Source organism: Syngnathoides biaculeatus, chromosome 8 (assembly GCF_019802595.1).
Source record: "Syngnathoides biaculeatus isolate LvHL_M chromosome 8, ASM1980259v1, whole genome shotgun sequence".
Lineage (NCBI taxonomy): Eukaryota > Metazoa > Chordata > Actinopteri > Syngnathiformes > Syngnathidae > Syngnathoides > Syngnathoides biaculeatus.
Window position 1 is genome coordinate 13,333,109 of NC_084647.1, and position 26,060 is coordinate 13,359,168.

General features: G+C 41.6%; 1 protein-coding gene and 1 long non-coding RNA gene across 3 annotated transcripts in view; one reads left to right on the forward strand and one right to left on the reverse strand.

Annotated features, from left to right (window-relative positions):
* Positions 1-376: 376 nt before the first annotated feature.
* Positions 377-3,859, reverse strand: rbm7 (RNA binding motif protein 7). Of its 2 annotated transcripts, none has more exons than XM_061827983.1 (5): positions 3,659-3,859; positions 3,224-3,389; positions 1,524-1,593; positions 1,313-1,406; positions 377-1,196 (listed from the first exon to the last, which is right to left on the reverse strand). In XM_061827983.1, exons 1-5 carry the CDS (start codon positions 3,749-3,751, stop codon positions 840-842), a joined length of 780 nt encoding a protein of 259 aa, XP_061683967.1. In that variant the 5' UTR covers positions 3,752-3,859; the 3' UTR covers positions 377-839. The 2 variants fall into 2 exon arrangements, with proteins under 2 accessions (XP_061683967.1, XP_061683968.1); XM_061827984.1 differs by having other exon boundaries at positions 3,224-3,386; positions 3,659-3,857.
* Positions 3,260-26,060, forward strand: part of LOC133505089 (uncharacterized) — a 30,192-nt gene continuing 7,391 nt past the window's right edge. Inside the window, exons 1-5 of the long non-coding RNA XR_009796147.1 lie at positions 3,260-3,398; positions 4,652-4,755; positions 15,979-16,025; positions 16,125-16,251; positions 21,919-22,055. This is a non-coding gene — a long non-coding RNA (uncharacterized LOC133505089). The remainder of the gene's footprint in view (positions 3,399-4,651; positions 4,756-15,978; positions 16,026-16,124; positions 16,252-21,918; positions 22,056-26,060) is intronic.

Here is a 26,060-nt window from a genome sequence, read left to right on the forward strand (position 1 = left end):
TTACCTTTGAACATACAGCCTTGTGTTTGTTGATATCGTCCACGTTTAGTTGTACGTGCGCTCTTCCGCGAGCCTTAGTCCATCGTAGACACTTCCTCATCTGTGTTTTAGGCTTTGGAAAATGACAAACATTTTTTGCATCGATCGCCAACATTTGGCTGTAACTGACATTGCGTCCTGCTCCGTCAAAAATCTTAATTCCGTGTACATATCCTTGCGTGAAATAGTCTAGTAGGGAATCGACTTCAAACATGTTCTGTTCAGTTGGCATTTTGGAAGCTTGTTGGACATGACTAAGGGGCGGAGCTTAAGAACACCACCGGAAAGGTCCATTGTGCTGTGTACAATAGCGCAGTGATGAAATAGGACGGAAATCTTAAGCCAAATAATGTTTATAATGAAATTATGATTCCTTTAAAACATTACAAGTTTGTTTTACAAAAATCAAGATTACAAAAATTAAAAAGGATTTTTTTTTTTTACTGAGCGCAAAATTGCAGACGTAGTGGTGCTGGTGTCTTTTTTTTTTTTTTTTTTTGAATGACCTGAACATTGTACAACTACAATGAGCACCATTTGCAACTTTTTTTTTTTTAAATATAAAAACAGGCCAGTGTTCCTATACAATGTCCATTTTGCTTGTTGTCATAAACAACCACATTTCCATCATTGGCCTGGTGTGACGTGAGATGGCTCACATCGAGTACAAAGTTTAAAACTATAAAAAGAAAATAGGGGGGAAGGTAAAGATAATAAATGTTCTCGGATTATATAGAAAACAACCTGAGCAAGTGTTCGAAAGTGTCCACATAATCATGATTGATTTTCTTTCCCCTGGATTAGTAGCGTCTCCACCTACTATCTTGGTAACCACGGTTACTGCTGATCTCCTCGTGGTGCCTGCTGGTACCCCGGCCCTCGTAGTGACGGCCGCCGCCACCGCCGCCGCCCCCCCAGGCGTTCTGCTGGTGGTAGTTGTTCCTATGCTGCGGATGATGATGTCGTCCCTGGGTGTCGTCGCCGTAGCGCTGGTTCCTTCTGCAGCTATTCGCCTGAGATGGGTGCGGCCGGTAGGGGGTGCTGTCGCGCTGCCTGAAGCTGCCTGCGCCACCTGCAGACGGATGCCTCGGAGTGCTCTTGGAGAAGTCGTTGGATAACTGATGAAGCTGCTGCTGCTGCTGGCACATCATGTTCATCTTGGAACAGAGGGAGACAAAAAAACATTTTGTAATGGAGGAGGGCACCAACAGAATCCAGGCCGCACCTCCGTCTTTGTCTCGACTTTATTTATTTTTTTTAAACGGGGGCTTACCATGGCATGCTTCTGCAGACTATCTGGGGATGAAAAGGACCTTTGCGTTAGAGCTGGAGGAGTGTATTGAGGAGACATGAACTGCGGCGACATCCTGGAAAGAAACACCGTTAAAATAGTTGGTCCCTTCTCGACCACACACACAAAAAAAAGAAACATTAACCAGTGATGGCAGTCTTAACTAAAACCTTTTCTACACGGACGGCCTCACCTCAGCCCGTGGGGATTAGGAGTACTTGACGTCGGACTTGAGTGAACAGGACTGTTGCTGTGAGTGCTGCCTAAAATGAGGTACAAACAAAATCGATTTAGTGAGTTATCCTAACCTACAACTACACTGAATGTAATATTGATTCTATCAATCATTTAATCAAATACAAAAATATTTCAATCTTGACTCCAAAATTATATTTACAATTACTCTTTAATGGTGCTTATTTGGAGGTGTAGTGGCGGGAAAAAAAATTACATGGACATTTTTTGTTTCCCTCTATTAAGGAAAGCCCAACAGTGGTCACAGGAATAACTTGAATCTGGCAAAAGTAATAATACATAATTTAAGTGAAATGAAACTGAGAATTGGTTCTGGATTGTGGTTCAGTAGAATTATGTTAAAAGAAAATTCTCATGAAACAGGCATGGACAAATAGTTTCACCCTCATTTGTTTAACAACCATCCATTTTCTTAGCCGTTTATCCACACAAGGGTTGCGGGGTGTGCTGGAGTCTATCCCAGCTGTCAACAGGCAGGAGGCGGGGTACACCTTGAACTGGTTGCCAGACAATCGCAGGGCACATGGAGACAAACAGGCGCACTCACAATCACACCTATTGGCAATTTATAGTGTCCAATTAATGTTGCATGTATTTGGGATGTGGGAGGATACTGGAGTTCCCAGAGAAAACCCATGCAGGCACGTGGAAAACATGCAAACTCCACACAGGCGGGTCCGCGATTGAACCCGGGACCTCAGAACTGTGAGGCCAACGCTTTCAATCTGAGTCACCGTGTTGCACAACCATTTGAGGCAATCCCTGCCATCAAACTATTTTCATCACTTCCAACTTCTGCACCTCTCACCAAGTATTTTGGACCTCTTTGTCAACAACTTCACTCGCCTCAGGTTTGAAGGGTGGGTTCTCACTTGAAAGGTGGACACCAGTCAGTTGTGGGTCGCATATACACATTCACGCTCATATTTTATTGTTTAAAGACTGCTATACATGAGAAAGAAAAAAATGGTGTAGACAATTGTTTCAGAAAACCTATTCTACTTTCCAAGCTCAAGTCACGTCACTGCAATGTTTGTATCTGAAGACCATTTAAAGTGACATCTACATAAGGGCATCTATGATTTTTGAGGCAAACTGGAATTCTCTTGCAATAGTCTAGTGAATGTGGTTCTTGACATGTACTTAATTGACACCCTCATTACTGTAATTTGCTGTACAGCTCATTAAGACCGTTTTACACTGTATATGTGGAAGATTTTTATATTTTCTTACCTGTGGCGCTTGTACAACCAAGTATGGAATCAATGATTGAAAATTTGAATGGACACAGGGAAAGGGAAGCAAAGGGAAATAGTTGCATCAGTCGGGTATGAGGTCCATTTGCAAGGATTTGAATCAGGTAATATATTTTATATTGACAGGTTTACAGGGACACTGGCCCACCATAGAAAAATGGAAGCTTTAACACACTTTCCAAGTTTAACTACACATGACGTGGTCTCCCATTATCATGAATTCGAGACTATATACCAAAACCGTGACCTTCAATTATTAGCTAGTTGGTGCCTGTATTATGTGCTTCAAATTCATATTAAAATTTCCTCTTTCCAGCGGTAGGCTAATTGATCGTTCATAAATTACGTTGGGTGGGGCGGCATTTCCGCAAATGTACCATACCTGATCGGAATTGCACATGGATCATTCTACCAAACAGCGACGTCCCGTTTAGGAGCTGCATGGCATACGGAACCGACTCCTCGTGTTTGTAGACTGCAAAACCAAACGTTTTCTGTTTGCCATCGCCATCTTTTGGGATTTTGGTTTTGATGAGAGGTCCTGCCTGCTGAGAGAGGTTCGTTAATGTTGTGCCGAAATAACCGATGCTAGCTATGTTTTGCTAACATTTTAAGTGATCATTTTTTTTGACTGCCCAGATTGTACAATTTCATTTTAACTTTGAAAGCGATCTGACCTTACTGTGAGGATATTTAACATTAAGGTCTGTTAATTTCAGGACTATTTATTAGGCTTTCGTTCGACCGGGTGGTGCTACCAGGAACTCTCGAGCGACTACTAGCAAAGGCAGCTAGCAAAGAAAACACAAAACATTACCTGCAAGAAGAGCTCGAATAAAAGCTCCTCCGTCACCCGTATATCCAAATTCCGAATAAAAAGCGTCCGGTCAGCTTCTTCATCGAGACCCATTATTATTTTTGCCTAGCCCGGCCGCGCTCCAGGAGATGCTAACAAACGCTTGCTTTGCAAAGGCTCTGCTAAAAACGAAACCCGATTGGTGACGTCATGGTTTAATGGCGTACATCAGGGGCTGAATTCTTTTTCGCTTTATTAAGAAGCATCCTTTTCCTTCAACCAATACACTACTGCCATCTAGAGTCTCGGCTGAAAAACTGCATATTTGACAAAGACGCTTTAAAATACTGTACCATGTTATGGACAATTCTAGACTCGTTTGTACAAGTTATATGTAAATGTGAAATTATTCATTATCTCTAGTAGGACGTATATACATTTTATATATTACGTGTGAGGACATTTTTAATTATTTATTTAATCGTTTCCATGTTAATTTACTTCAATATTTATTCAAATTATTTCAATATGTATTTATTTTCTACAATATTTGATTATTTTGGTCGGGAGACGCAATAGGAAAAACACAAGGTGCGTTCAAACACTGCTCACACAATAGGACTTTTCATATTCCCGGCAAAAGACGTCATCAATGAACTAAAGCTTAACAGCTACAAGGATCTAAACAATTCCATTTGATTGATATTATATTGTGCAGTTGAACAGTATGCATAATTATATTTTAGTTTATTACATAATTAACTGCAATAACCGTCCCACTATAATGTTCTTGATAGAATTTTAAAAACAAATTCAGACAAATTGTTGTAGAAGTGGATTTCTATAGACTGGCAGTTCATAGACATGAATGGAATTTTACAAATAATTGGTATAGTAATTTCTCTTCGGTTTTTGTTTGTTTTTTTTTTTCTTTTTTTTTTTTTGATTTTTGCCTTCCTCATTCTGGGATTTTCCTTTCGGTAAAGATTTTTCATTTTCACGTCACTAATACAGATTGCATCAATAGCCACCAAGCTTATAGTGTCACCGAGTTTCATCACCGGGACATCAGCAGTAATCGTCAACAACTACAGAGACACTGGAAGAGTCACAGAAAGGTATTGTAGTTGACATCCTTGGAAGTGTACTGGTCAATTCATGGATTTGCGTTTGTCTGAGTGTGTGTTGCACACCACACAGAACCAGATCACACACATGGAGGCATGCAAGCAGAGATGTCACAATGATGAGGATGTGCAAACAGCACTGCACCTCTTAGCCAGGATGAGGGCGGGGGGGGGGGGTTGTCTGTATTCATTTCTCAAGGGCACCTCGATAGTCATCGAGAAGCAGATTAGCATCTCTCCAGTAGCGAGTTGCCTACTTTTGAAACATGATCTGTTGAAGATGTTTCAGATTTAAACATCCCACAGCTGTGTGTCTTAATTACAGCATTCAGTTGAATCTCACACCGCAGTGTGCACGCCCGCTGTCGCTGCTCCTCTTATCATTTTCATTTCCAATTACTTTAACAGCTCGGCTGTTGCACACTGATAAGTCTCCCCTCGGCCTTTTAAATACAGTGAATGATTTAGTCAGAGGCTCAAGTGCCCGTAACCAAGTGCTCCTGGTGTTTATGACATCACTTACAGCGGAGGTCAACCGAGTGCCAAGAGAGGCTTAGTTCCTTCCATCATAATTGGTGTCATCGCTGCGTATATATATATTTTTTAAACCTTTGAAAGTGTAACGCTTTTGTCTTTCACACCTCAGTGACTGCACTTGTTTCACGGGCTTGTTGAAGCTCGAGTAAGACAGTTATGGCTTGTAATGACTACATTTTTAACTATTTTAGGCTAGTTGATGAAATATCCAAGTTGGTTGCAAGTTGTTGCCTTACTAATTTGATATATTGTACTTGAAGCCTCGCTGAAATATGGACTCAAATTATTGTGTTTTGAACATCCCTGCTGTGGTAATGATGACAACTTTTGGTTGTGAAATTGTGCTTCTCTTGTTGTGTTTCTGTTAAAAATAATAAAACTGCTGCAAGGCCGGATGCAAAGGAATCTGTTGAAAATGCTTTTAAAAAAATACAACAAACCCAATAAAATTAGAATACAAAGTATATCCTAGTGATTAAATGTATAGTTATTTCTATTTGCTTTGTTTTATTTCGCTATTCACAGACAGATTGACATTTCAAATGAGAATTTGTTCTCAATTGCCTTATGTAGAGATGAAAGTCAGATACATTTTTTTTTAAAAGTGTTTTGAATATGTTCTCAGCATTGTCATAAGTGAGTACAACTCGGTTGTAATATGTTTTAATGGGACGTTCTGTGATGAAATGGAACTACGTTGTGGTTTCCTTTCATGCTTTTTCATTTTATCTGTTTTGCTCGCAAAACTACAGTATTAACAAAACTGCAGTAGAACAGTAGATGGCAGCATTGATCCATTCATGGTGCTGTGACAGCTTGTAGTTTTTAGGCCCCAATAGCTGTTAATCACAGAGGACGTTTTTTTAAGGTGTAAGAATAAATAAGCTGAAATTGTAAGGTACATTTGTAGGTATACTATGTTACGACTAGTAATGATAATTAAATAATACCATCAAAGTTCATCCATGATTTTTCTATACCTCTTATCGTCATTGGGGTTACAGGAGCCAATTGCATCTGACTTTGATCAAAAAGTGGGGTACATCCGTGGAGAGGTTTCCACTTAATTTGCAGGGCTGATGTAGATAAGCAACCGTCCGCACTCATATTCACACCGCATAGATATGAATGGACATAGATTGATTGTCAAAATACATGATTTATTGACTGCATGTGTACTGTACACTGAAAAATGAATGGCCATATATTACAACACTGACGATTTAAGCATATTAATTGATTGCATTCAAATGAACCCAATAGAGCTAAATTTGGAAGAGTGACATGCTTCCCCCCATCATTAAAACACAAGCACATTTATTTCTGTTTTTATGCCTTAACTCTTGGATGAATCTGATTTGAATTTGACCTCATTGTTTTCATTAATAGTGAAACAGAAACATGATTATTATTTATTTTTACATGGAGCTACTTAATATCCAAGGAGGATGGACTGGAAATGGGACCGTGTCAGATCCATGTGTAATCCCATCACTGCACATACAACTAATGTAAATACATTACACACACGCACACACACTTAACACAGAGTAAATTCCACTTCTGAACTCCGGCCTGGAGCGTTTGATGAGCCTGTGAAATGATTGACTGGTGGCCAGACACTTCCTTTTACTTGACCGACGAACGCCATTGCTGTTGGCACTCAGTCCCACTTTCAGCGACCCTGACGTCGCTGTCCTTCACTTCCTGTCCATTAATTTGCGTGACATGGAACTATTAAATCTATGTGAATATTTGTTGGATTCACATTCACTTTTGACAAAGCTATCCCTCTTCGGCAGTGGCTTTTCACAGAAGAGCTTGCTATTTCTCACGCAGTTTAAAGCCTGTTTCTTTAGAAATGCAACGTGCAGTATTGTTGGGACGGACACCCACTGCTGCATTCAAGCGGAAGGATTTGGATAAATCATAAATCATTTGAGCAGGGTGTAGAAATGGCAGTCTTCTCTTCACTTCACTTCTGGTCACAGGCCATGCTTACAGCCACCAGGATTGGTGTTCAGCCCTCTACATGTGAGATTTTCAGGAATAGACTATTTTTGCTTTAAAAAAATGTGAACCATCAGACTCATCCCAAAGTATGTGTCCACCAATGTGTAGACGTAAAAACTGTCACAAACTATCGGTGCTTCAGAGGACCCAAATGCAGGACTCCAAGACAGAGGCACAATGTCCAGTGGGTTTTATTGCAGAAGCGGTGTCTGCACCCGGTGACCCGGTGTAAAGTCAATGAACTGGCAAATGGCCATGACGTAAACTCCAACATAAATACACGGTCAATTAACATGCCGAATGCGCGACAGCCGTGACGAGTGCCAGAGGTGGCACCGCCCAGAGCGGTGACCAGGCCACGCCCTTCCTGGCAGTGCTCCAGCCCCGTTCATGACCAAAAACTATTTTTACCAGAGAGGTAGTATGATAATCTTATTTTAAATCAATCTGTGTTGAGTTGGCATGTTCTCCCCATGATCGCATGTATTTTCTCCTGGTACTTTTATCCTCCAGTATTCCAAAACATACATGTTCCAAACCCATCATTTCTTTTTCTATGCCACTTATCCTGAATAGAATTGTGGCTGAGGTGGACTCTATTCTCTTTGACTTTGTGTTAGAGCCGGAAACAGAGGTTTCTGGTACTTCTTTCCAGGTGCTGATCTTGCCCCTGTGTCAAGGCACTCTCTGACCTTTGACCTCTGTTCCTTCTTTAATAAGTATGATCATTCTTATGCTGTTTTACTCTCTTTGTTTTGACATTCAACCATGACCAACAAGCTCATGATTATGCAGAAACGTGTGCAAATATGCCGGAAACACAAACAGTTCTGGGGATGGTTGCAGAACACCTCCCCTACGGTCCCATCAAAAACAAACATACAGCTTACATGACTTACGCTCTGACTGATTTAGCATTTTCCCATGACTCCTCAAAGACCAACAGGTGCATGTTATGCACAAAATTGTGCAAACATAGTGAAAACACAGACAGTTCTGGGAGCTTTTTCAATGTCTCTCGTTTAAAGGTCAAGTGTCATCCCTATAAACATTTTAAAATAGATATTGAAATGAAAAATATGGATAAAATTATTCACTTCAATGTCTATACGAAAAGATAAATATGAGTGGAGAGCATGTCATCCATGCGCAAAGTTGCAGAAGTCTCATTCGACATCCAAGTGATAGCCATATTGCCTGCATCGTCTGTTCATTATGTCACACCGGGACATTCGCCATTGAAAACTCACTGTGCCACCCACTATGGGACACTGAAACTCTTATCAAAGAAGAGAACATCTCACAATTGAGTGAAGTGTCTGGGGCAATATTACCCCATTGTTCCGAGTCATATTTAGATGATATGCGGATCACTTCTAACTAACAACAGGCTCCCAGACAGTGTGTATGAGCCAGCCGGACAAGCACGGCTTTGGCGGCGGCTCATGGGAAACGGAAGCTCGGCTGAAGCCGTGATCAGCGGACACGGCGCCTACAGGCACATCAACACAATTAGCACCTCTGACTTATGGACGCTGATCTTTTGATACGTTCTGAAAGGATTACGTCCTATCCCCCAACTTTTTTTTTTTTTTTTTAGTTGCTCTATACACACCTACCTGTCATTTGGAACCCACGAAGCTCTCGTCCTTTGCACCCATGCAATCCATTTTTCACGACGAACCGGGTCTCTTGGACGCTTATGAAGGGTAAATCCATCCTCCCGAGTGTTCGAGCAATATCCAGCAATGCAACAAGCTGGCATTTTGGCTAATACGAAGGAACAACGAGCTACCTTCCCGCAGGTAAAAATATTAGAAACAAACGACTCCGCTTGAGCGCGCTACTGCCTCTAACGTCACGTTCTGCTTCTTGTCGAAAACAAATCTCTCGAGAGATTTTCACGACGGGAGTTACAAAAAGTCATATACGTCAAAATCATGTTTGAAAAAATGGATGGGTCCATACCGTTTTTTTCAATAATAACATACTAAAAATCATCCATTTCATGACAGTGGCACTTTAGAAACTGAATTGAGTGTCATAAAAAATAATTCTACTGAAAGTCCTGAACTCAGTTTCTCGACAGTCAATAACAGGACTGCAGTTGACAGTTTGGGCATCCTCCTGTTTTTTTAGATGCTGGATGAAGAGTCTCACGCTCTCTTTCTCTCTCGCACACATGCAGACAGACAAGAGTTGATCACTGGCAGCCTGCCACTTTAATTTGGCACAATCCCACCAAAATGGATGCAATACATTTGCAGGGGTTGTCCATGTAGGCCGCATCTTCTGCTCCTGTTTGCTTGTTATCTTAATATCGGGGCTGCGTGTTGCTGCTACATTGACACGGAGTGACTTTACATTCATTTCCAGCGCCGCTCTCACGTCTTGCGTCCTTTTCCCTTCCACCCACGTTAAAGGGAGAAATCTGCCCTGTCGCTTCAGTGCTGCAGTGCTGACCAGCAGTGTCCGAAAGAGAAAGAGAGAAAGTTGTGCTTGGCATCGTTCCCCACCCCACCACATAAAAAAGACAGGATTCAAATCTCCTTTAGCTTCTACAGTATTAATGAGACCCGATCCCCATATTCTTCATTCAGCATGTGACAAATGTTAACTTCAGGGTAATGTGCGTTGCAATAAAAGTGTCCCCACGCCACTTCCCGTTTTACCTCAACCCCTTCAAAAGCCGTCAAAAAGTGGGGTGTCTGCAAATTTCAGAAAACCGTGCTCATTCCTGATTCATTCCTTGTAAAGAACACAGTTTGGAAGGGAAGGTTCCTGGGAACTAATTAAAAGATGGTCCCCCATAGCTTAATGCTCATCTCATCACAAATGTCTAATCTTTCATGGATGTCCCATTGCAATCTCTTCTTTTTTTTCTCTCATTGATTGCCCTCTTTTCCCTTGTCTGTTATTTTAAACAACCACAAACACCTCCAGAGAACATAATGAGCTCTGTATAAAAAAAAAAAAAACTATTTCACCTTTTTACAGCTAGAAAGAAGTAAGCTTTCTTTCCCCCCTACCCAACTTCGTTATAATCAACAGTGGAGTGTCCCATATTCCTGCTGCTGAGCAGAACAGGCCCGCAGAGACAGCCAAGTCTCCAACTCATAACCTATAACTTGGAGCTCAACCCCATAAGAAGAAGATGTTTCTCTTTGAAGCTTTCCATCGCTATGGTAATCAGCTGATCACAGGATGTTGTGCCAATTCCTCCAGATGCAAATGTTTGCTTCACAGGGAAGGTCTCCACGTTAGAACCCTCTCGATTAGCTGGCATCTGCAGTTCAGGCTGACAATCTGGCAACTGCCGATCAAAAAATTGAATTCATTAATTAAAAGACACATGGACACTGAACTACATCGCCAAGCGCTAAAATTGCTAATGTGTGTGATGCATTCCGCAAAAACTGCATTAGGAATAAAGTAATAACACGAAACGGAACGATAACCAATTATGGAGCAACCTGAAGCTCACATAAAACTGGCTGGGTTAGCCTCGCAGTTCTGAGGACCGGGGTTCCAATCCCGGCCCCACCCGTGTGAAGTGTGCATGTTCTCCCTCCGCTTGTGTGGGTTTTCTCCAGCCACTCCAGTTTTCTCCCACATCCCCAAAACATGCATTCATTGAAGACTCTTACTTGTCCCTCGGTATGATTGCCACTGTTGTCTGTCTTTATGTGCCCTGCGATTGCCTGGGAACCAGTTCAGGGTTGGTCACTGCCTCAAACCTGTTGACACCTGGGATTGGCTCCAGGACTCCTGCGACCCTTGTGGGGATAAGCGCCTCAGGAAATTAATGAATGAATGAATGTTGAACTTGAACCATTGCATTTTCACACTGAATGAAACTGCATTGAAAATTCAAATGGTATACTTTCATATTCTGTTTGATCATTTTAGATTAGGTTTGACAGATTCAATTTCAAATTAGCTGTGACAGACATTCTGGTAGTGCAGGAATAGCAATTGATAAGCGATACATCGATCTCCTCCTTGGTCAATCAATATCTTTGTTATTGAGGATGTAACAGACGGACACTCCAGGAAAATGTTTAACCATTGCCAGTATTTTAACCTTTCTGGCACATTTCCTTAACCTCTGTGAATTGCATCACATGGCCATAAAGCAATAAAAAAGGTGCTCCCTTTTTAGCATAGGGAAGGACATTGTATCGGAGTAACAAATCACACACAAGTGACTATGTCGTCCTTCCGTTTTTTCTTTCAAATTCACGTTTGTTTTATAATGCAATTATTCAAGTTCAGGAATTCACATCCAAATATAAATGATGCAAATTCAGTTCCTGCTCGCACATATTTCAGCGGATATGTATCTTTCAACATCTGCCAGTCCCACAGGAGTCCCACAGGAGTGCCACAGGCCAGAAATGAGCGATAGGACTCCTTCTTCAGCTTGACAGCGTCCCTCACTGTTAGTGTCTACCAACGTGTCCGTGGGTTGCTGCCACCTTACGGCCACAGCTCTGGTCGGCCGCCTCAGCAATGGGCATGAGCTGTGGGTCGTGACCGAAAGAGCAAGATCCCAGATACAAGCGGCCGAAATGAGTTTCCTCCGCAGGGTGTCCGGGCTCTCCTTTATAGATAGGGTGAGGTGCTCGGTCATTTAGGAGGGGCTCAGTGTCGAGCCACTACTCAGCATTGAGAGGAGCCAGATGAGGTGGCTGGGGCATCTGATCCGGATGCCTCCTAGATGCCTCCCTGGTGAGGTGTTCCGGGCATTTCCCACCAGAAAGAAACCCCGAGGACGACCCAGGACACGCTGGAGAGACTATGTCTCTCGGCTGGCCTGGGAACGCCTCGGGATCCCTTCGGAAGAGCTGGAAGAAGTGCCTGGGGAAAGGGAATTCTGGGTATCCCTGCTGAAGCTACTTCCTCCGCGACCCGACCCGGAAAAGCGGTAGAGAATGGATGGATGGATGTATATTTCTGCTGCACTTCAGATGACATTTTTCTTTAAGTCGCGCCATCTTCCACTATCTCTCTCCATAGACACTTTGGACGTCTTTGGTCGTTCTTATTTCAAAGTGAGTGGAGGCAACTGAATTTGTAGTCAGCCAAGGGATGGTTTGTCTAACTCTCACTGTGATATTTTCATGAGATACCATTAGACTGTTATTTTTACATCACTTTTCATTTTCTTGACGCACACTATGCTACAGTTGGCTGGCCCACTCGATTCAAGTATGAACCACTGATTCTTTCAAAAACGGACCTTGTATCAACACACCTAGAGCAGCTCTTTGACGCTGCACTCCGGGATGTCATATCCCAGCAGTCTTTCAACTATTTATTGGCAATATGACTACATAAATTTGACTGGCAGATGTTGAAGCCCTATGAAATGTTCATTTTATACGCTCTGTCTGGTGATCTAGAAGTGGAGGGGGAAGGGGGGGGGCGCTGTCCTAGTGGTTACAAAAAGTTGAGGTTCATACATTAACCGACAGATACTGTTGATGGAATACTGAGGGATATTGATAGCGTTGACGTGATGCAGAGGACAAATGACAACAAAGTCACATTGAATCGGAGGCGACCGGGTTATCAAATAGAATCGTTCATTCATTTATTCATTGTCTAGGAAAGCACGGCAGACATTCTATTATATGAAGAAAGTTAACATCAGGCCATTAGAGTTTCATGTTTATCATATTTCATACTGATATTGTTAATAAAAAGATTGCACTCCAGCAGCGACTTCCGCACGGGTATGAGAAAGGTCATAAATTAGCAAATTCCCAACGTGTTTTCCCGCCAAGTGACAACGCTAAAACTGTACTCGGATGATTCACCAAGGTTACTTTGTGGTTTGATGGTTTCTATTTAAAATGTGTCGGAAAGTAAATAAATTACGTACATGAGCCTGCGCGGTGTGACCGCGGTACAGGAGAAAATGCTGTTGCTTGTAATTATGCAGGCGGGTATATATCGGAATTGGAGAGGCGATGGCCGCATTCCATAAATCACATCGGTGTGCGAAGCGTGCGGCCGTAATAACAACACATGCTTCCACTTTATGGCACTGCATTCTGTCCTCACGAGCAGAGTATTGTAGGCAGATTATATTGTCGAAAAAGGTGATTTATCGTTTTGCTTTTTCGTGATTTGCAAAGAGAGGGCACTGAGTCATAAAGTGCGGCACGGGTGTATATCATCAGTCAAGAAAGACAAACAAACCAATGCCAGGAAGAGAATGAAAATGAGAAGAGAAATGATGGGCTAATCCCAAATCGATTCTTGTTCTACAGCGTTCATTAGCCGGTGCCGAGGAGAGTGTCGGACTCAGCGTTTGATGGAAATACTGTGTCCCGCTAGAGCAAAAGTAGCAAGATAAGCAATTCTCCTCATGATGTATAAATTAATAGACCACGTCTGAAGGGACTGAAGTTTGGGGTGATCACTATTCTAGAAGCATTGCTTTTACTTTTTGCCTTTTTTCCCTTAATTGTTTTTTTCTTCTTCCGTTATGATGCTACACAAAGATAAGCAAACTGCTTAGAAGGTCCAGAAGACCACCGGGAAGGAAATCAATATTGCACAACAAGATCAGCTAATCACCATTTACAAATCAATGCTTTTGAAATAAAATCACCTTGAGAAGCATCATAAAGTTATAACAACCCGTTAAAGCAAATCAAAGCAAAGCAAATTTATTTGTATAGTGCATTTCATACACGAGCTAACTCAGTGTGTTTTACATGATTAAAGGCATTTGAAAACAAAGAGATTAAACATTTAAAACGGGATAAAAACAATAAAAATGACAAAATGTAAAAAAAAAAAAAACACAATTAAAACTGCGTACAGTGCAAGTAATAGGATGAAAAAGTGTTAAGCAGTTTTGATCTGGAATATATGCACGTCTTGTGGAAGTCCTTCACATTCGATATGAAAATAAGAGTTTAACAGTAAGATTATACAAAAAGATACAGCATATAAAGGTGATTAAGAACTCTGAATCATTTATTTTCATTTGTACAATAATTAAAAAGTAAAATAAAGTAAAGTAAAATGAAGTGCCTCTTTATAGGTACATATAGTGTATATTGAACAATATTTGAACAATACAACACAAAACTAGATGCTATAAAATAAATATGTAAAACAAGACAGCATAATTGTTGCATTCATATGATTTGAAAAAGTTTTAATTCATGTCACCGGTTCACAGGTTCACAGTGAAGAAAATAAATATTTGAACACCTTGCTATATTGCACATTCTCCCACTTGGAAATCATGGAGAGGTCTGAAATTTTCATTGTGGGTGCTTGTCCACTGTGAAAGAGATAATCTAAAAAGAAAAATCCAGAAATCAAAATGTATGCTTTTTTTTTAATGATTCATTTGTGTGATACAGTTGCAAATAAGTATTTGAACACCTGAGAAAACCAATGTTAAAATTTGGTACAGTAGCCTTTGTTTGCAATTACAGAGGTCAAACATTTCCTGTAGTTGTTCACCAGGTTTGCACACACTGCAGCAGGGATTTTGGCCCACTCCTCTAACAGATCTTCTCTAGATCAGACAGGTTCCTGGGCTACCGCTGAGAAACAGAGTTTCCTTTAAAGATTTTCTATTGGGTTTATATCGGGAGACTGGCTAGGCCATGCCAGAACCTTGATCGGCTTCTTACGAAGCCACTCCTTGATTTTCCTGGCTGTGTGCTTCGGGTCATGTTGAAAGACCCAGCCACAACCTATCTTCAATGCTCTGATGCGGTCCTCCTCTCCTTAATACAGTGCAGTCCTGTCCCATGTGCAGAAAAACAGCTCCTAAGCATAATGCTACTGCCCCAATGCTTCACAGTAGGGATAGTGTTCTGCAATATAAGTGTTTGAACACGTCTATCTATGTGCAAACCTGGTGAACAACTACAGGAAACATTTGACCTCTCTAATTGCAAACAAAGGCTACCGTACCAAATATTAACATCAGTTTTCTCAGGTGTTCAAATACTTATTTGCAGCTGTATCACACAAATCAATCGTTAAAAAAAAATCTTACATTGTGATTTCTGGATTTTTCTTTTTATATTATCTCTCTCACAGTGGACACGCACCTACAATTAAAATTTCAGACCCCTCCTTGATTTCTAAGTGGGAGAACTTGCAATACAGCAGGGTGTTCAAATACTTATTTTCTTCACTGTAAATAATGGCATACACATTGGAACCACATTCATATAATGAGAGAAAGCGAGCTATTCGGTGCTTTGCTGTGGGGGCAGAGTTATTAGAAATAGCGCGGCCGACCAAGACTGACGGGGGACGACACATTAAGACTACACATTGCTCCGAGCGTTGCCCAAATATAAATGTGCGACTCGGCGCCAGCAGTTGGTAATTGTCATTTTATCAGCAACGTGTCCACTGCGACGTCCGTGCCATTAGCTTCACATCCTCTCACCACGTCATTATCATCATCACTCCACTTATTTTCATTCATTATACAGCTGCGATAAAAGGCGACAATGAAGCCCACTCCCTAAGAATATCTCTACAAGTTGAATTTGCTGTGAATCGGTCACGCGTAGCCATGCCACACAGAGATGAATATAATATAGTGGCTACGCAAGTGATGCAATTAATTCCAATGCTTTGTATGAATTAATGATGTTCCTTTTTATCCTCAAGATGGACTGTACTACAGCGGTGAACAAGTTAAAAGCTCCCATGCAGAGGTATTTTTAAAGCCGCCGTTCCGTCTATCTCCAGTTTCAACTCCCCAAAGCACGCTCCGCAGCAGTGGCAAGCAACCTCCTTTACTTTCCGCTCTGAAGGCACGCCAGAAAGTTTTGCTCCAACAACCAGACCTCCCCCGAGGAGTCTCCCCTAGGGAGGAAGTCGAAGGGAAAGGACTGTCGTTTTACCTGAAATGGCCGCACGCCCCCGAGCAAACATCCAACGGTAAAGCCACAACACAGGAAACCAATGACACATGAATAAGAAGAGAAATGGAAATGGATCGACACATGCATATGCACGCGCTTACTCAAGCGCGGCCGCACAAAAAGAAAATGAAAAAAGGAAGTTCAAGGGCAAAGAATAGAGGGATTTTGTAAAAGGCAAAAAGTTTAGTTGTAATTCATAACTACAAATCAGTTGTTGGATAACTTTGAAAATAATATGCAAGAGACGAATGAAGTTGTAATTGCGACAAAGTCCAAATGTTATTAATCATAGTTTGGTAGATACTTTTTCATAGGACATTCTGGCAATATTCTAAACAAAATGAAGTTGTCATTTATCAAGACTGAAGTAGTAATTTTACAGAGATACATAGTGATACGACTAGAATAAAATTAAAATAGCATTATAACTGAGGTGGGTTACATGCTGGACTGGTCTCTGATTGCAGGACCCTTTGAGAAAAACAATTCACTCTGACAATCACACCTTGCGACAATTTCATTTTGAAATGTTTTGGCTAAGCAACCATCCATCCCTTTTCTTTGCTGCTTATCCTCATGAGGGTCACAGGGAGTGCTGGGCTTATCCCAGCTGTCAACGGTGAGGACGCGCTGTATACCCTGAACTGGTTACCAGCCAATTGCAGGGCAAACTGCTAAAAGTGTTGACCTCACAGTTTTCAGGTCCTGGGTTCAATCCCAGACCCGCCTGTGTGTAGTTTTCATGTTCTCCCCGTGCCTCTGTGGGTTTTCTCTGGGCACTCCAGTTCCCTCCCACATCCCAAAAACATGCAACGTTCATTGGACACTCTAAATTGCCCCTAGGTGTGATTGTGTGCGGCTGCTTGTCTCTATGTGCCCTGCGATTGGCTGGCAACCTGTTCAGAGTCTACCCGCCTCCTGCCCGTTGACAGCTGGGACAGGCTCCAGCACTCCTCGTGAGGATAAGCGACAAAGAAACTGGATGGATAGATGGATGGATGGATGGATGGATGGATGGATGTTAAAAAGAAAGCGTATTTTCACTCCACTACAACAATCTTCAGGCCGCTTGCTACTTGCATTTAATTGTAATAATTAATTTTAATTTAATTGCATGCACAATCTATTTTTAGACTTCAGGTCTAATCCAACGTTACCATAGTGATGTTAGACTCGAGTTCAGCAATAAAATGTTCATTTAGTTTTCCTTGGACTTGGTGCTCCAATCAAAATTACTTATGACAGCTTGATTTATGACCACTTGTGTTTCCAGTACAGAAAACACCAGCTTCAACGTACAATATAATTTTGTCACCACCAAATGTTGAACATTTCATTTTTAACTCGACAAAACACCTTGAGTGAAGTTTGTCTTTGGATGTACAATAAGTCGTTGCATTTAAAAAAAAAAAAATAAAGACAGACCCGTCTTGGCGAATTAAGTCGAACTTAACCTGCATAAACAAATCTCCCAATGACATGAGAACGTCAATCAGACACATTAAGAACTCCCTCGCGTGTATGAGCTGCAAGACTAAATGAGAGAAAGAGTGCAAAGGGGGTAAAAATTTTCCCTCATCATTCCTCTCCACCTGCCATAAATCATCCTTATCCAATTATGCTAAAGTCTGCAGTCTAGATTATAAGATTTTTTTTTTTTTTTTTTAGCACCGGCAGAGTAAAACTCATTCTAAAAGACGTATCCTTGAATGAATGAGAAAGAGATTTCACTCGAACTTCACCGGGGCATATCCTTTTAATTAATGGGGCTTGCTTGCGTGAGAGATTGCTGCGGCTATTTAAAATGTTTAAAGGTTTTTCTGATTTTCTCGCTCTTACTTTGCACACTCGCAGCGCTGCTGACACGCGGTCATTATCTGTGTGTGTGCATGCGGTTATCCTCACGCTTTATGGCATCTGTGATTAATTTTGCCCGTGCCGAAAGCAGGGATTCAAGTGTGGACGTACAGTAGCATGTTAATGGAATCTAGAATGTTGTTTATATGCCTATTATTAAACATTTTGCAAGCACTGCGACCACAGCGCTGGGCAAAATCCGATTGGATCGACTCGAAGAGCTGGAACAAAACGTCTTCTATTACAAATGGTCATTTCTGGCAACCCAGGCAATTGCCTCGGGCATTGAGCCGAAAGTGGGGCCGAGACACGGGTGACATCGGCCCATATCAATGGCAAAATATTTACACCGCTTTACACACTGTTGAATCAATAATGTATAGGTTATATCATGTTAATGGTGCAAAAAATATTTTGCACCATTTATCTTGCCCTATATTATTGTATAGACCTGGCAGTTGTTTCTTTTTTTCTTTCCTTGTTGATAGTTTATTTATTGTTTATGATAATTATTTAATCCATCCATCCATTTTCTTTGCCACTTATCCTCACGAAGGTCGTGGTTAGTGCCAGAGCCTGTCGCAGCTGTCAACGGGCAGGAGGCAGGGTACACCCTAAACTGGTTGGCAACCAATCGCAGGGCACATGGAGACAAACAACCGCACTCACAATCGCACCTAGGGGCAATTAAGAGCGTCCAATTAATGTTGCTTGTTTTTGGGATGTGGGAGGAAACCGGAGTGCCAGGAGTAAACCCACGCAAGCACGGGGAAAACATGCAAACTCCACCCAGGTGGGGCTGGGATCGAACCCGGGACATCAGAACTGTGAGGCCAACGCTTTACCAGCTTCGCCACCATGCCGTCTGTTATAATAATATAATGTATAACTGTTTTTTTTTTTTTTTTACAGTGTTTTAAGAACATATCTCCAAATGTTGCCCGTTTGTGTACAGTACTCCTGTAAAGTGTTTGTGTACCAATATTCATTATTCAAGTTCAGTGGTCTCAAAATGGCGGCCTCGGGGCCATTTGCGGCCCTGGGACAGTATTTTGTGGCCCCCCACCTTAGCATGAAAGTTTAATGGTAGTGGGACCCTCAACTATATAGTGTTGTGTATGGAGCTGATGAGCTGACCAATTGCGGTGGGGTGTATGACTTGATACAAGCAGAGAAACATTTTTTCATTGAGTCAAATTTACAGCAGTGTTGCCATTGAGGGTTTTATTAGTTAGTTATGCAAAGAACCTCTTTACACCGAGGTCCTTGGGTATCTCATTTTGTGTTAAAAAATTAACAACTACGTTTGAGAAGATTGGATTAAAAAAATGTATAATTAAATTGCACGTGCGCGCACGCACATCCTCAGCCAGATTCTGCCTCCAGCGGCCCCAAGGTAAATTGAGTTTGAGACCCCCTGCTGTACCTATTTTTACATTCGATAGGTGTAATTCTTTTGAATATGTCGGTTCAGTTTGATTGTGAACTTCAACAGGAGTGTCAATAAAAGACACTTTCAGAGTATTATTATTTACAGCGGGCGTCAACGATGATGTCATCGTGCAAACAGAGCTTTTCCCGGGTCTATTCTGAATGACAGTGTGCACAGTAAAAATCTACTTCCGATTGGTTTGGCAAAAAGAATATTCTCCACCTGTGAAACCAAATCAAATCCCATTCGGATTTAGCTTGTTTGTCAGATTGTGGTTTTTGTATGGGCCATTTTTACGCGGTTTGGGCTTCTTAACGGATGATAATCGTAATATTAGGGTTAGGTTCATTGTAAACCAGGCTAGTCCTGCAGTCCTTAATTCTTTATTTCAGACCATATCATATCACCAAGTAAAGAAAAAGTATTTAATTGAGAAACCAGAACATCAATCATGACTTGAAATAATAATAAATGCGGCGGAATGGTGGATCAGCTGGAAAGCGTTGGCCTCTTAAAGTTCTCAGGACCCGGGTTCGATCCCAATCCAAGCCCTGCCTGTTTGGAGTTTGCATGTTCTCCCCGTGCCTGCGTGGGTTTCCTCCGGGCACGCCGGTTTCCTCCCATATCCCAAAAACATGCAACATTAATTGGACACTCGAAATTGCCCCTAGGTGTGATTGTGAGTGCGGCTGTTTGTCTTGATGTGCCCTGCGATTGGCTGGCAGCCAGTTCAGGGTGTACCCCGCCTCCTGCTTGTTGACAGCTGGGATAGGCTCCAGCACTCCTGTGACCCTTGTGAGGATAAGCAGCCAAGAAAATGGATGGATAAATGGAATAAGGAGTCACTGATGGCACGGTGAAGCAGCAGTTTTGAGGATTGGGGTTCAAATCCTGGCCCCGCCTGTGAAGTTTGCGTGTTCTAAGCGTACCTGCGTGGGTTGTCTCTGAGCACTCGGGTTTCCTCCCACATCCCATAAACATGCAACATTAATTGGACACTCTAAATTGACCCTAGGTGTGATTGTGAGTGCATCTGTCTGTCTCTATGTGCCCCGTGATTGGCTGGCTACCAATTTAGGGTGTATCCTGTCTCCTGCCCAATGATAGCTGGGATTAGGCGCCAGCACTCCTGCGACCCTTGTGAGGATAAGCGGCTCAAAAAATGGATGGGTAGATGAAAATAAATCATTTTAAAAGTAAATATGGTCCTTATTATTCAGGATTCAGGAGAGGCATTAAAAAAGCAATGATATAATCGTTTATTGTGATAGTTTTTGGGAAAATATATTTTCATTAAAAACATTGTCATGACAGGCCTATGCACCGATGCTAAAGTTGTCATGATTAATGTTTTCCCCATTAGTACATGCAGATGTCGTTCATGTCTAGGCACGAAATGGAAGTAGAATCAGGAGTAGTGTGCTATATACAGTTCTAGAATTGGTTCAGATGTGCCCATTATTAGCCTTTTGGTTGATATAGATGCCAATGTGACAATTTCATGTAAATAATTTAATTATATTGTATTGAGAAAAAATACTTTCATACCTCTTGTGTGAAAACACAGACTCATAAAGTGCGTGGAAAGATGAATGAAGCTTTTCTGGCAGCTTTATTCCCTTTGCCAATTTATAGGTACACCTAGATAACACCACGGCAGTATAATACAACATCCCCACAATAAATTAAAATTTTATTATAACGCTCAGGGCTTGTGTGATGTTTTTTCGGAGCCGCTGATTTATTCATTTGTAACGTTGCAGGCTCTCGCTCCTCGGAGAAGTGCTACGTCCGCATGCAGGCAGGCATTTTTAAAAATCTGTCAACATGAAACCATTCAAAAGCTGTTGAACCGACAAATGCATCGGGGCTATAGGGGTGACGCATACAAGGATTTTTCGAATCTTGAAAGATTTTTTTTTTTTTTAAATCTATGGCAGACCTCACCTATAAAGATAAAAGAAACCAAGCGTTCAACAGTTTGGGTTGTATTGTGTGTGGTCTGCTCCAATAATCTCAACACAGAACACCACACCAGTCCTCTCAGGAAGAAATCTTGCGTGATCACATTTGATCTCACAAAAGTGAAGAAGAAACACTTGCGGGTATTCACTAATGTTACTTGAGTGTTCCCAAAGTTTGCTGGAAGCGGAAACGTAAAATGGCAATGATGTCACAACAAGCCTTGGTGAGGAAAATGCTCCTTATGGTCGTATGGGGAATCCACTTTACCTGACATCGGGTAAAATATTTTTTATTCATGGCCATTCCCATTTTCGTCAGTAAAGAGTGATTCTTAATAGTTCTGTGAAGACATAACATCATCTGGCATAATACAATTTTGGTCGGGAAGTTTCAAAATCGGGACAAACATTGTCATTGTATTTTTACCAGGCTGTAAGATGGTCTCACTGGGAGGAACCAGATGAGGTGGTTGGGGCATCTGATCCGGATGCCTCCCGGACTACTCCCTGGTGAGGTTTTCCAGGCATATCCCACTGGAATGAGACCTCGTGGACGACCCAGGACAGGTACTTGCACTTTTTATACTTCAACAGTCTCTTTTGTCCCCAGCCCTGAGTGCTTCAAATAAAAATAAAATCAAAAAATGAAAACTGCATCATTAGACCAAGACTCTGAAATTTTCACAGTGTCTACATTTTTTTAAAATAAATATCATTGTAGTTTTTAATAGTTTGACTAGAATAGTGTTTCTGTGTACATCAGACATAATTTAATTTCCCTCATACGATAAAATAAAATATTTATATATCAGGAGGAAGTATTCACTGATGGTGTAGTGCTACACACGCCTGACTTTGGCGTGAGCAGCGTGGCATTAATTCTCGCTCATTGATGGTGTCGATATCTGTCCTGTGACTGACTGGCGACCAGTTCAGGGTGTAGTCTGCCTTCCGCCCGAAGCTAGCTGCGATAGGCTCCTGCTCTCCTGTGATCCTTGTGAGGATAAGCTGCAATGGATGGAAGGATGTATCAGGAGTGTCAATAATGTTGGAGAAGCATTGAAATCAGATAATTAATTTTGGATAATACACTCTGCAATGATGAGCTCGTGAAAAATATATATTATTACAAATATTATAAAATCATTTCCACAGCACCATATCATCTACGAAACAAAGAAACCCAAATCCTAAAATCAGCACAATAATAATTTAAACCTGTAAAATAACAAAGAGCAGAGCGGAGTAAGGGAAATTCCGGGGTGCATTGCAGATAGTTAACCGTTCTGACCCTCTCAATCCGTTCTTCCCCAGCATGCTCCACATCGCCCACCCTACGCCCTGTTCAACCTCCCTCCCTCCCCCGAAAACCAATGGTCCCTTGGGCTACCATTTGTGAAATCATCTCTGCCCTCACAGTTCTGCTCAACTGTCACATCGCATCTCGCGCACATAGACAGTCAGCACTAACAACGTTGGGTTCTTTTTTTTTCCATACTTTGTGGAGCCAATCTCCACCTCCCATTGTGCCCGCATGCAACCTGCGCGTTGCATATTCTACCATCAACCACTGGCAGCTTCCATCTTTCTTTTACTAGGATCGGGAAGTCCTTAAACACAATGTTATATACTGAACATATGACTCTTCGAAATGAATCAAAAGTATATGTAATATATCACTGGGCAATCGTATAATTCATACCTGTCAATCTCATTTTAGGTGTGAAATCCCATTTATATATACCGTGTATATATAACCGGTATTAACTAGTAAGTCATAAATGTATTTAGATCCAATTTTCATGACAAACTACATAAAGCGAGAGAAGCTCTGAAACATTTAATCATAAACCTCGGGGATCCGTGTTTTAATGGAAGGTAAAATTTAGGGCAGGATACAGACGAATGAGCCTAGCTCGGGGAAAAGGAGTGTTTCATAAGAGATGGCCGAACGCATTGTGAGAGTGCAGTGTGAGGACAAGAGGCCTGGTGGGATAAGCCTAAGTGGAAAATGACAGATAGAGACTACGTATTGGGTAAAACATAACAATACATAGATAAAATGAGGAGGAACATTATTGAGAGGGGAAACTTTCAGAAGCTACTTTTGTGCCATCCTTCAACCTGACAACCCAAAATCTCAGTTGTGAAACAGGTGTGTTGTTTTTTTTGACTCCAAGTGAAGAATGACTTTTGGCAGTTACAGGCCCGTTACAGAAGCTGAGAGACAACACGCTATGACAGAAGGATGGAGAGACTTCAAACGCGAGCTGTGGGCTGGAGTCTGTCAAATCAATAACACCTCAATGTGCACCTCTGCCAAATCCACTCCAGTGACTGCATGCATGAAAGGCCTCTTTGTACACAGCAAAGGAAACTTTTGCAAAAGTAAACTGACACTTTATTGCTACACCTGCACGCTCTACTAAGATGCAATTTATGATATATGAGCCAAAAGCTTTTTCCAGTTTTCTTTTTAATAAGTTATCAGAATGAAACCGTTCCTGCCACCCAAATGATAGACACCAACTTCATGTTTCCACAAATTTAAAAAAGTTACCGTCATTTCTGTCCCACAGAGCGCACCTGATTATATTTGCTTCATACATAAGCCCCACGTGTGTAAAAGCCGCAAGTGCTCATATTGAAACCCACATTGAAACACAAGATACTTACAAAGAAAGACGGTACACAGAAAGGGTTTTCAAAGTTTTAATACCTAAGCTTAGCTTAACATAGGAACAACACGGTAGCACGAACGGGCCTGGTTAAAGAAAAAAAAACATACCCGTAAAGAAAAAAAGCCACATCTACACAGTTGCAACACCGTAGCACAGCACTAACAGAGCTGGTTAAAAAAAAAAAAAAAAAAAATATATACCTAAATCACTGAGACGTGGTAGTAGCACAGCAGAAAAACGCTAGCGTGGCGCTAACATTAGCGTGGTGCTAACGGGGCCGGTTAAAAAAAAAACATCGGTAAAAATCACTGAGACATGGCAGTAACACAGCAACAACAGGTTAGCACAGAGCTTACGCTAGCACACCGCTAACTTAAAAAAAAAATAAACATACTGGTAAAAGTCACTTCCCTCGGCACATGTATTCCATTGGTGTCACTCTTACCTTTTCTGCTCGAGTGCCCCCTTGCGGCCGTTAGAAAAAAAATGCCGAAATTAGCCGCATCACCGCATAAACCGCAGGGTTGAAAGCATGTGAAAAAAGTCGCCCCTTATAGGCCGGAAATTATGGTACATATTTTGAAATGAATTGTTTATTTTTGCAATTTCACTCATGATGGAAACACACCCTCTTCCATCGAAACCATTGCTTTCAGGATGCCTGGTGCTGATTGGAGAAACTGCTGCAAACGACAGTATTGTCGATCATCCATTCATGTATTTTTCTAATTTTTTCAGGGTCAAAGGTTAGCGGAAATTTATCTCAGTTGACTCCTGGCTACTGGTGGGATCCACTATGAACTGCTCACCAATCAGGCACATCCATCCATCCATCCATTTTCTTTGCCACTTATCCTCATGAGGGTCGAGGGGAGGAGGCGGGGTACACCCTGAACTGGTTGCCAGCCAATTGCAGGGCACATCGAGACAAACAGTCAGTCAGAGACAAACACAATCACACTTGGGGGCAATTTAGTGTCCAATTAATGTTGCTTGTATAGACTATTATAATTTTAAAGACATATTTTTCATGAAAATGTTGGTCGATTAACAGATTGTTTGATCACAGGGGTATCCACCTTTAAAAAGGATTCTCAGTCTGCACGGTGGATTATGATGGAGCGAGGTTTCAAAGATGATTAGCTTCTTTGCGAATATTGTCTGAAAGCAGAAATCTCCGTCGGCTTCTTTGTTGAATAAATTGGCGGGTTGCACTGTGACGCAGGATGTCGCGCCGTATCTGGAGCTGTCGCAGTCACCATCCCACCGGCGCAGCTTACAATTTCAGGAAAGACACAAGTCACATCGTGTTTCTCTATCGTTGCAAACCAAACCAATTGTAAAGAATACTGGTCACCGGGTGCCAGTCTAGGTTGAGTACTAAGGGTAGGTGGAGCCCACGACCTACATTTGGAAAGTACCTTCCTGAAATTTGATTAAACTTTTTGGAACTTGAAAAAGACGATCTGGTGGGCGACCCAAAATAGGGCCAGCCTCACAACTAATAGTCCATCTATCCATCCATTTTCTTAGCCGCTCATCCTCACAAGTGTCGTGGGGAGTGCTGGAGCCTATCCCAGCTGTCAACGGGCAGGAGGCGGGGTACACCCTGAACTTGTTGACCAAAGCTTTCTTTATTCATTCTTTATCGGTGATTGATAAATTAAAAGAAAAATAGATTGATAAATAAATTAATTAATAAACAAATTGATGTCTTAGAAGCACAAATTTGTGTCGCTGCACAATTAACACCACTTAAAACTACTTAAGTGGCAGGCATTCTAAAACGATCTAAAGATGCTGCCACGATCATGAAAATGATAATGAATTTAAGTTCATGAACACACGAGGAACAAAATCAATTAAAGAATACATTCTCGTCGATTATCTG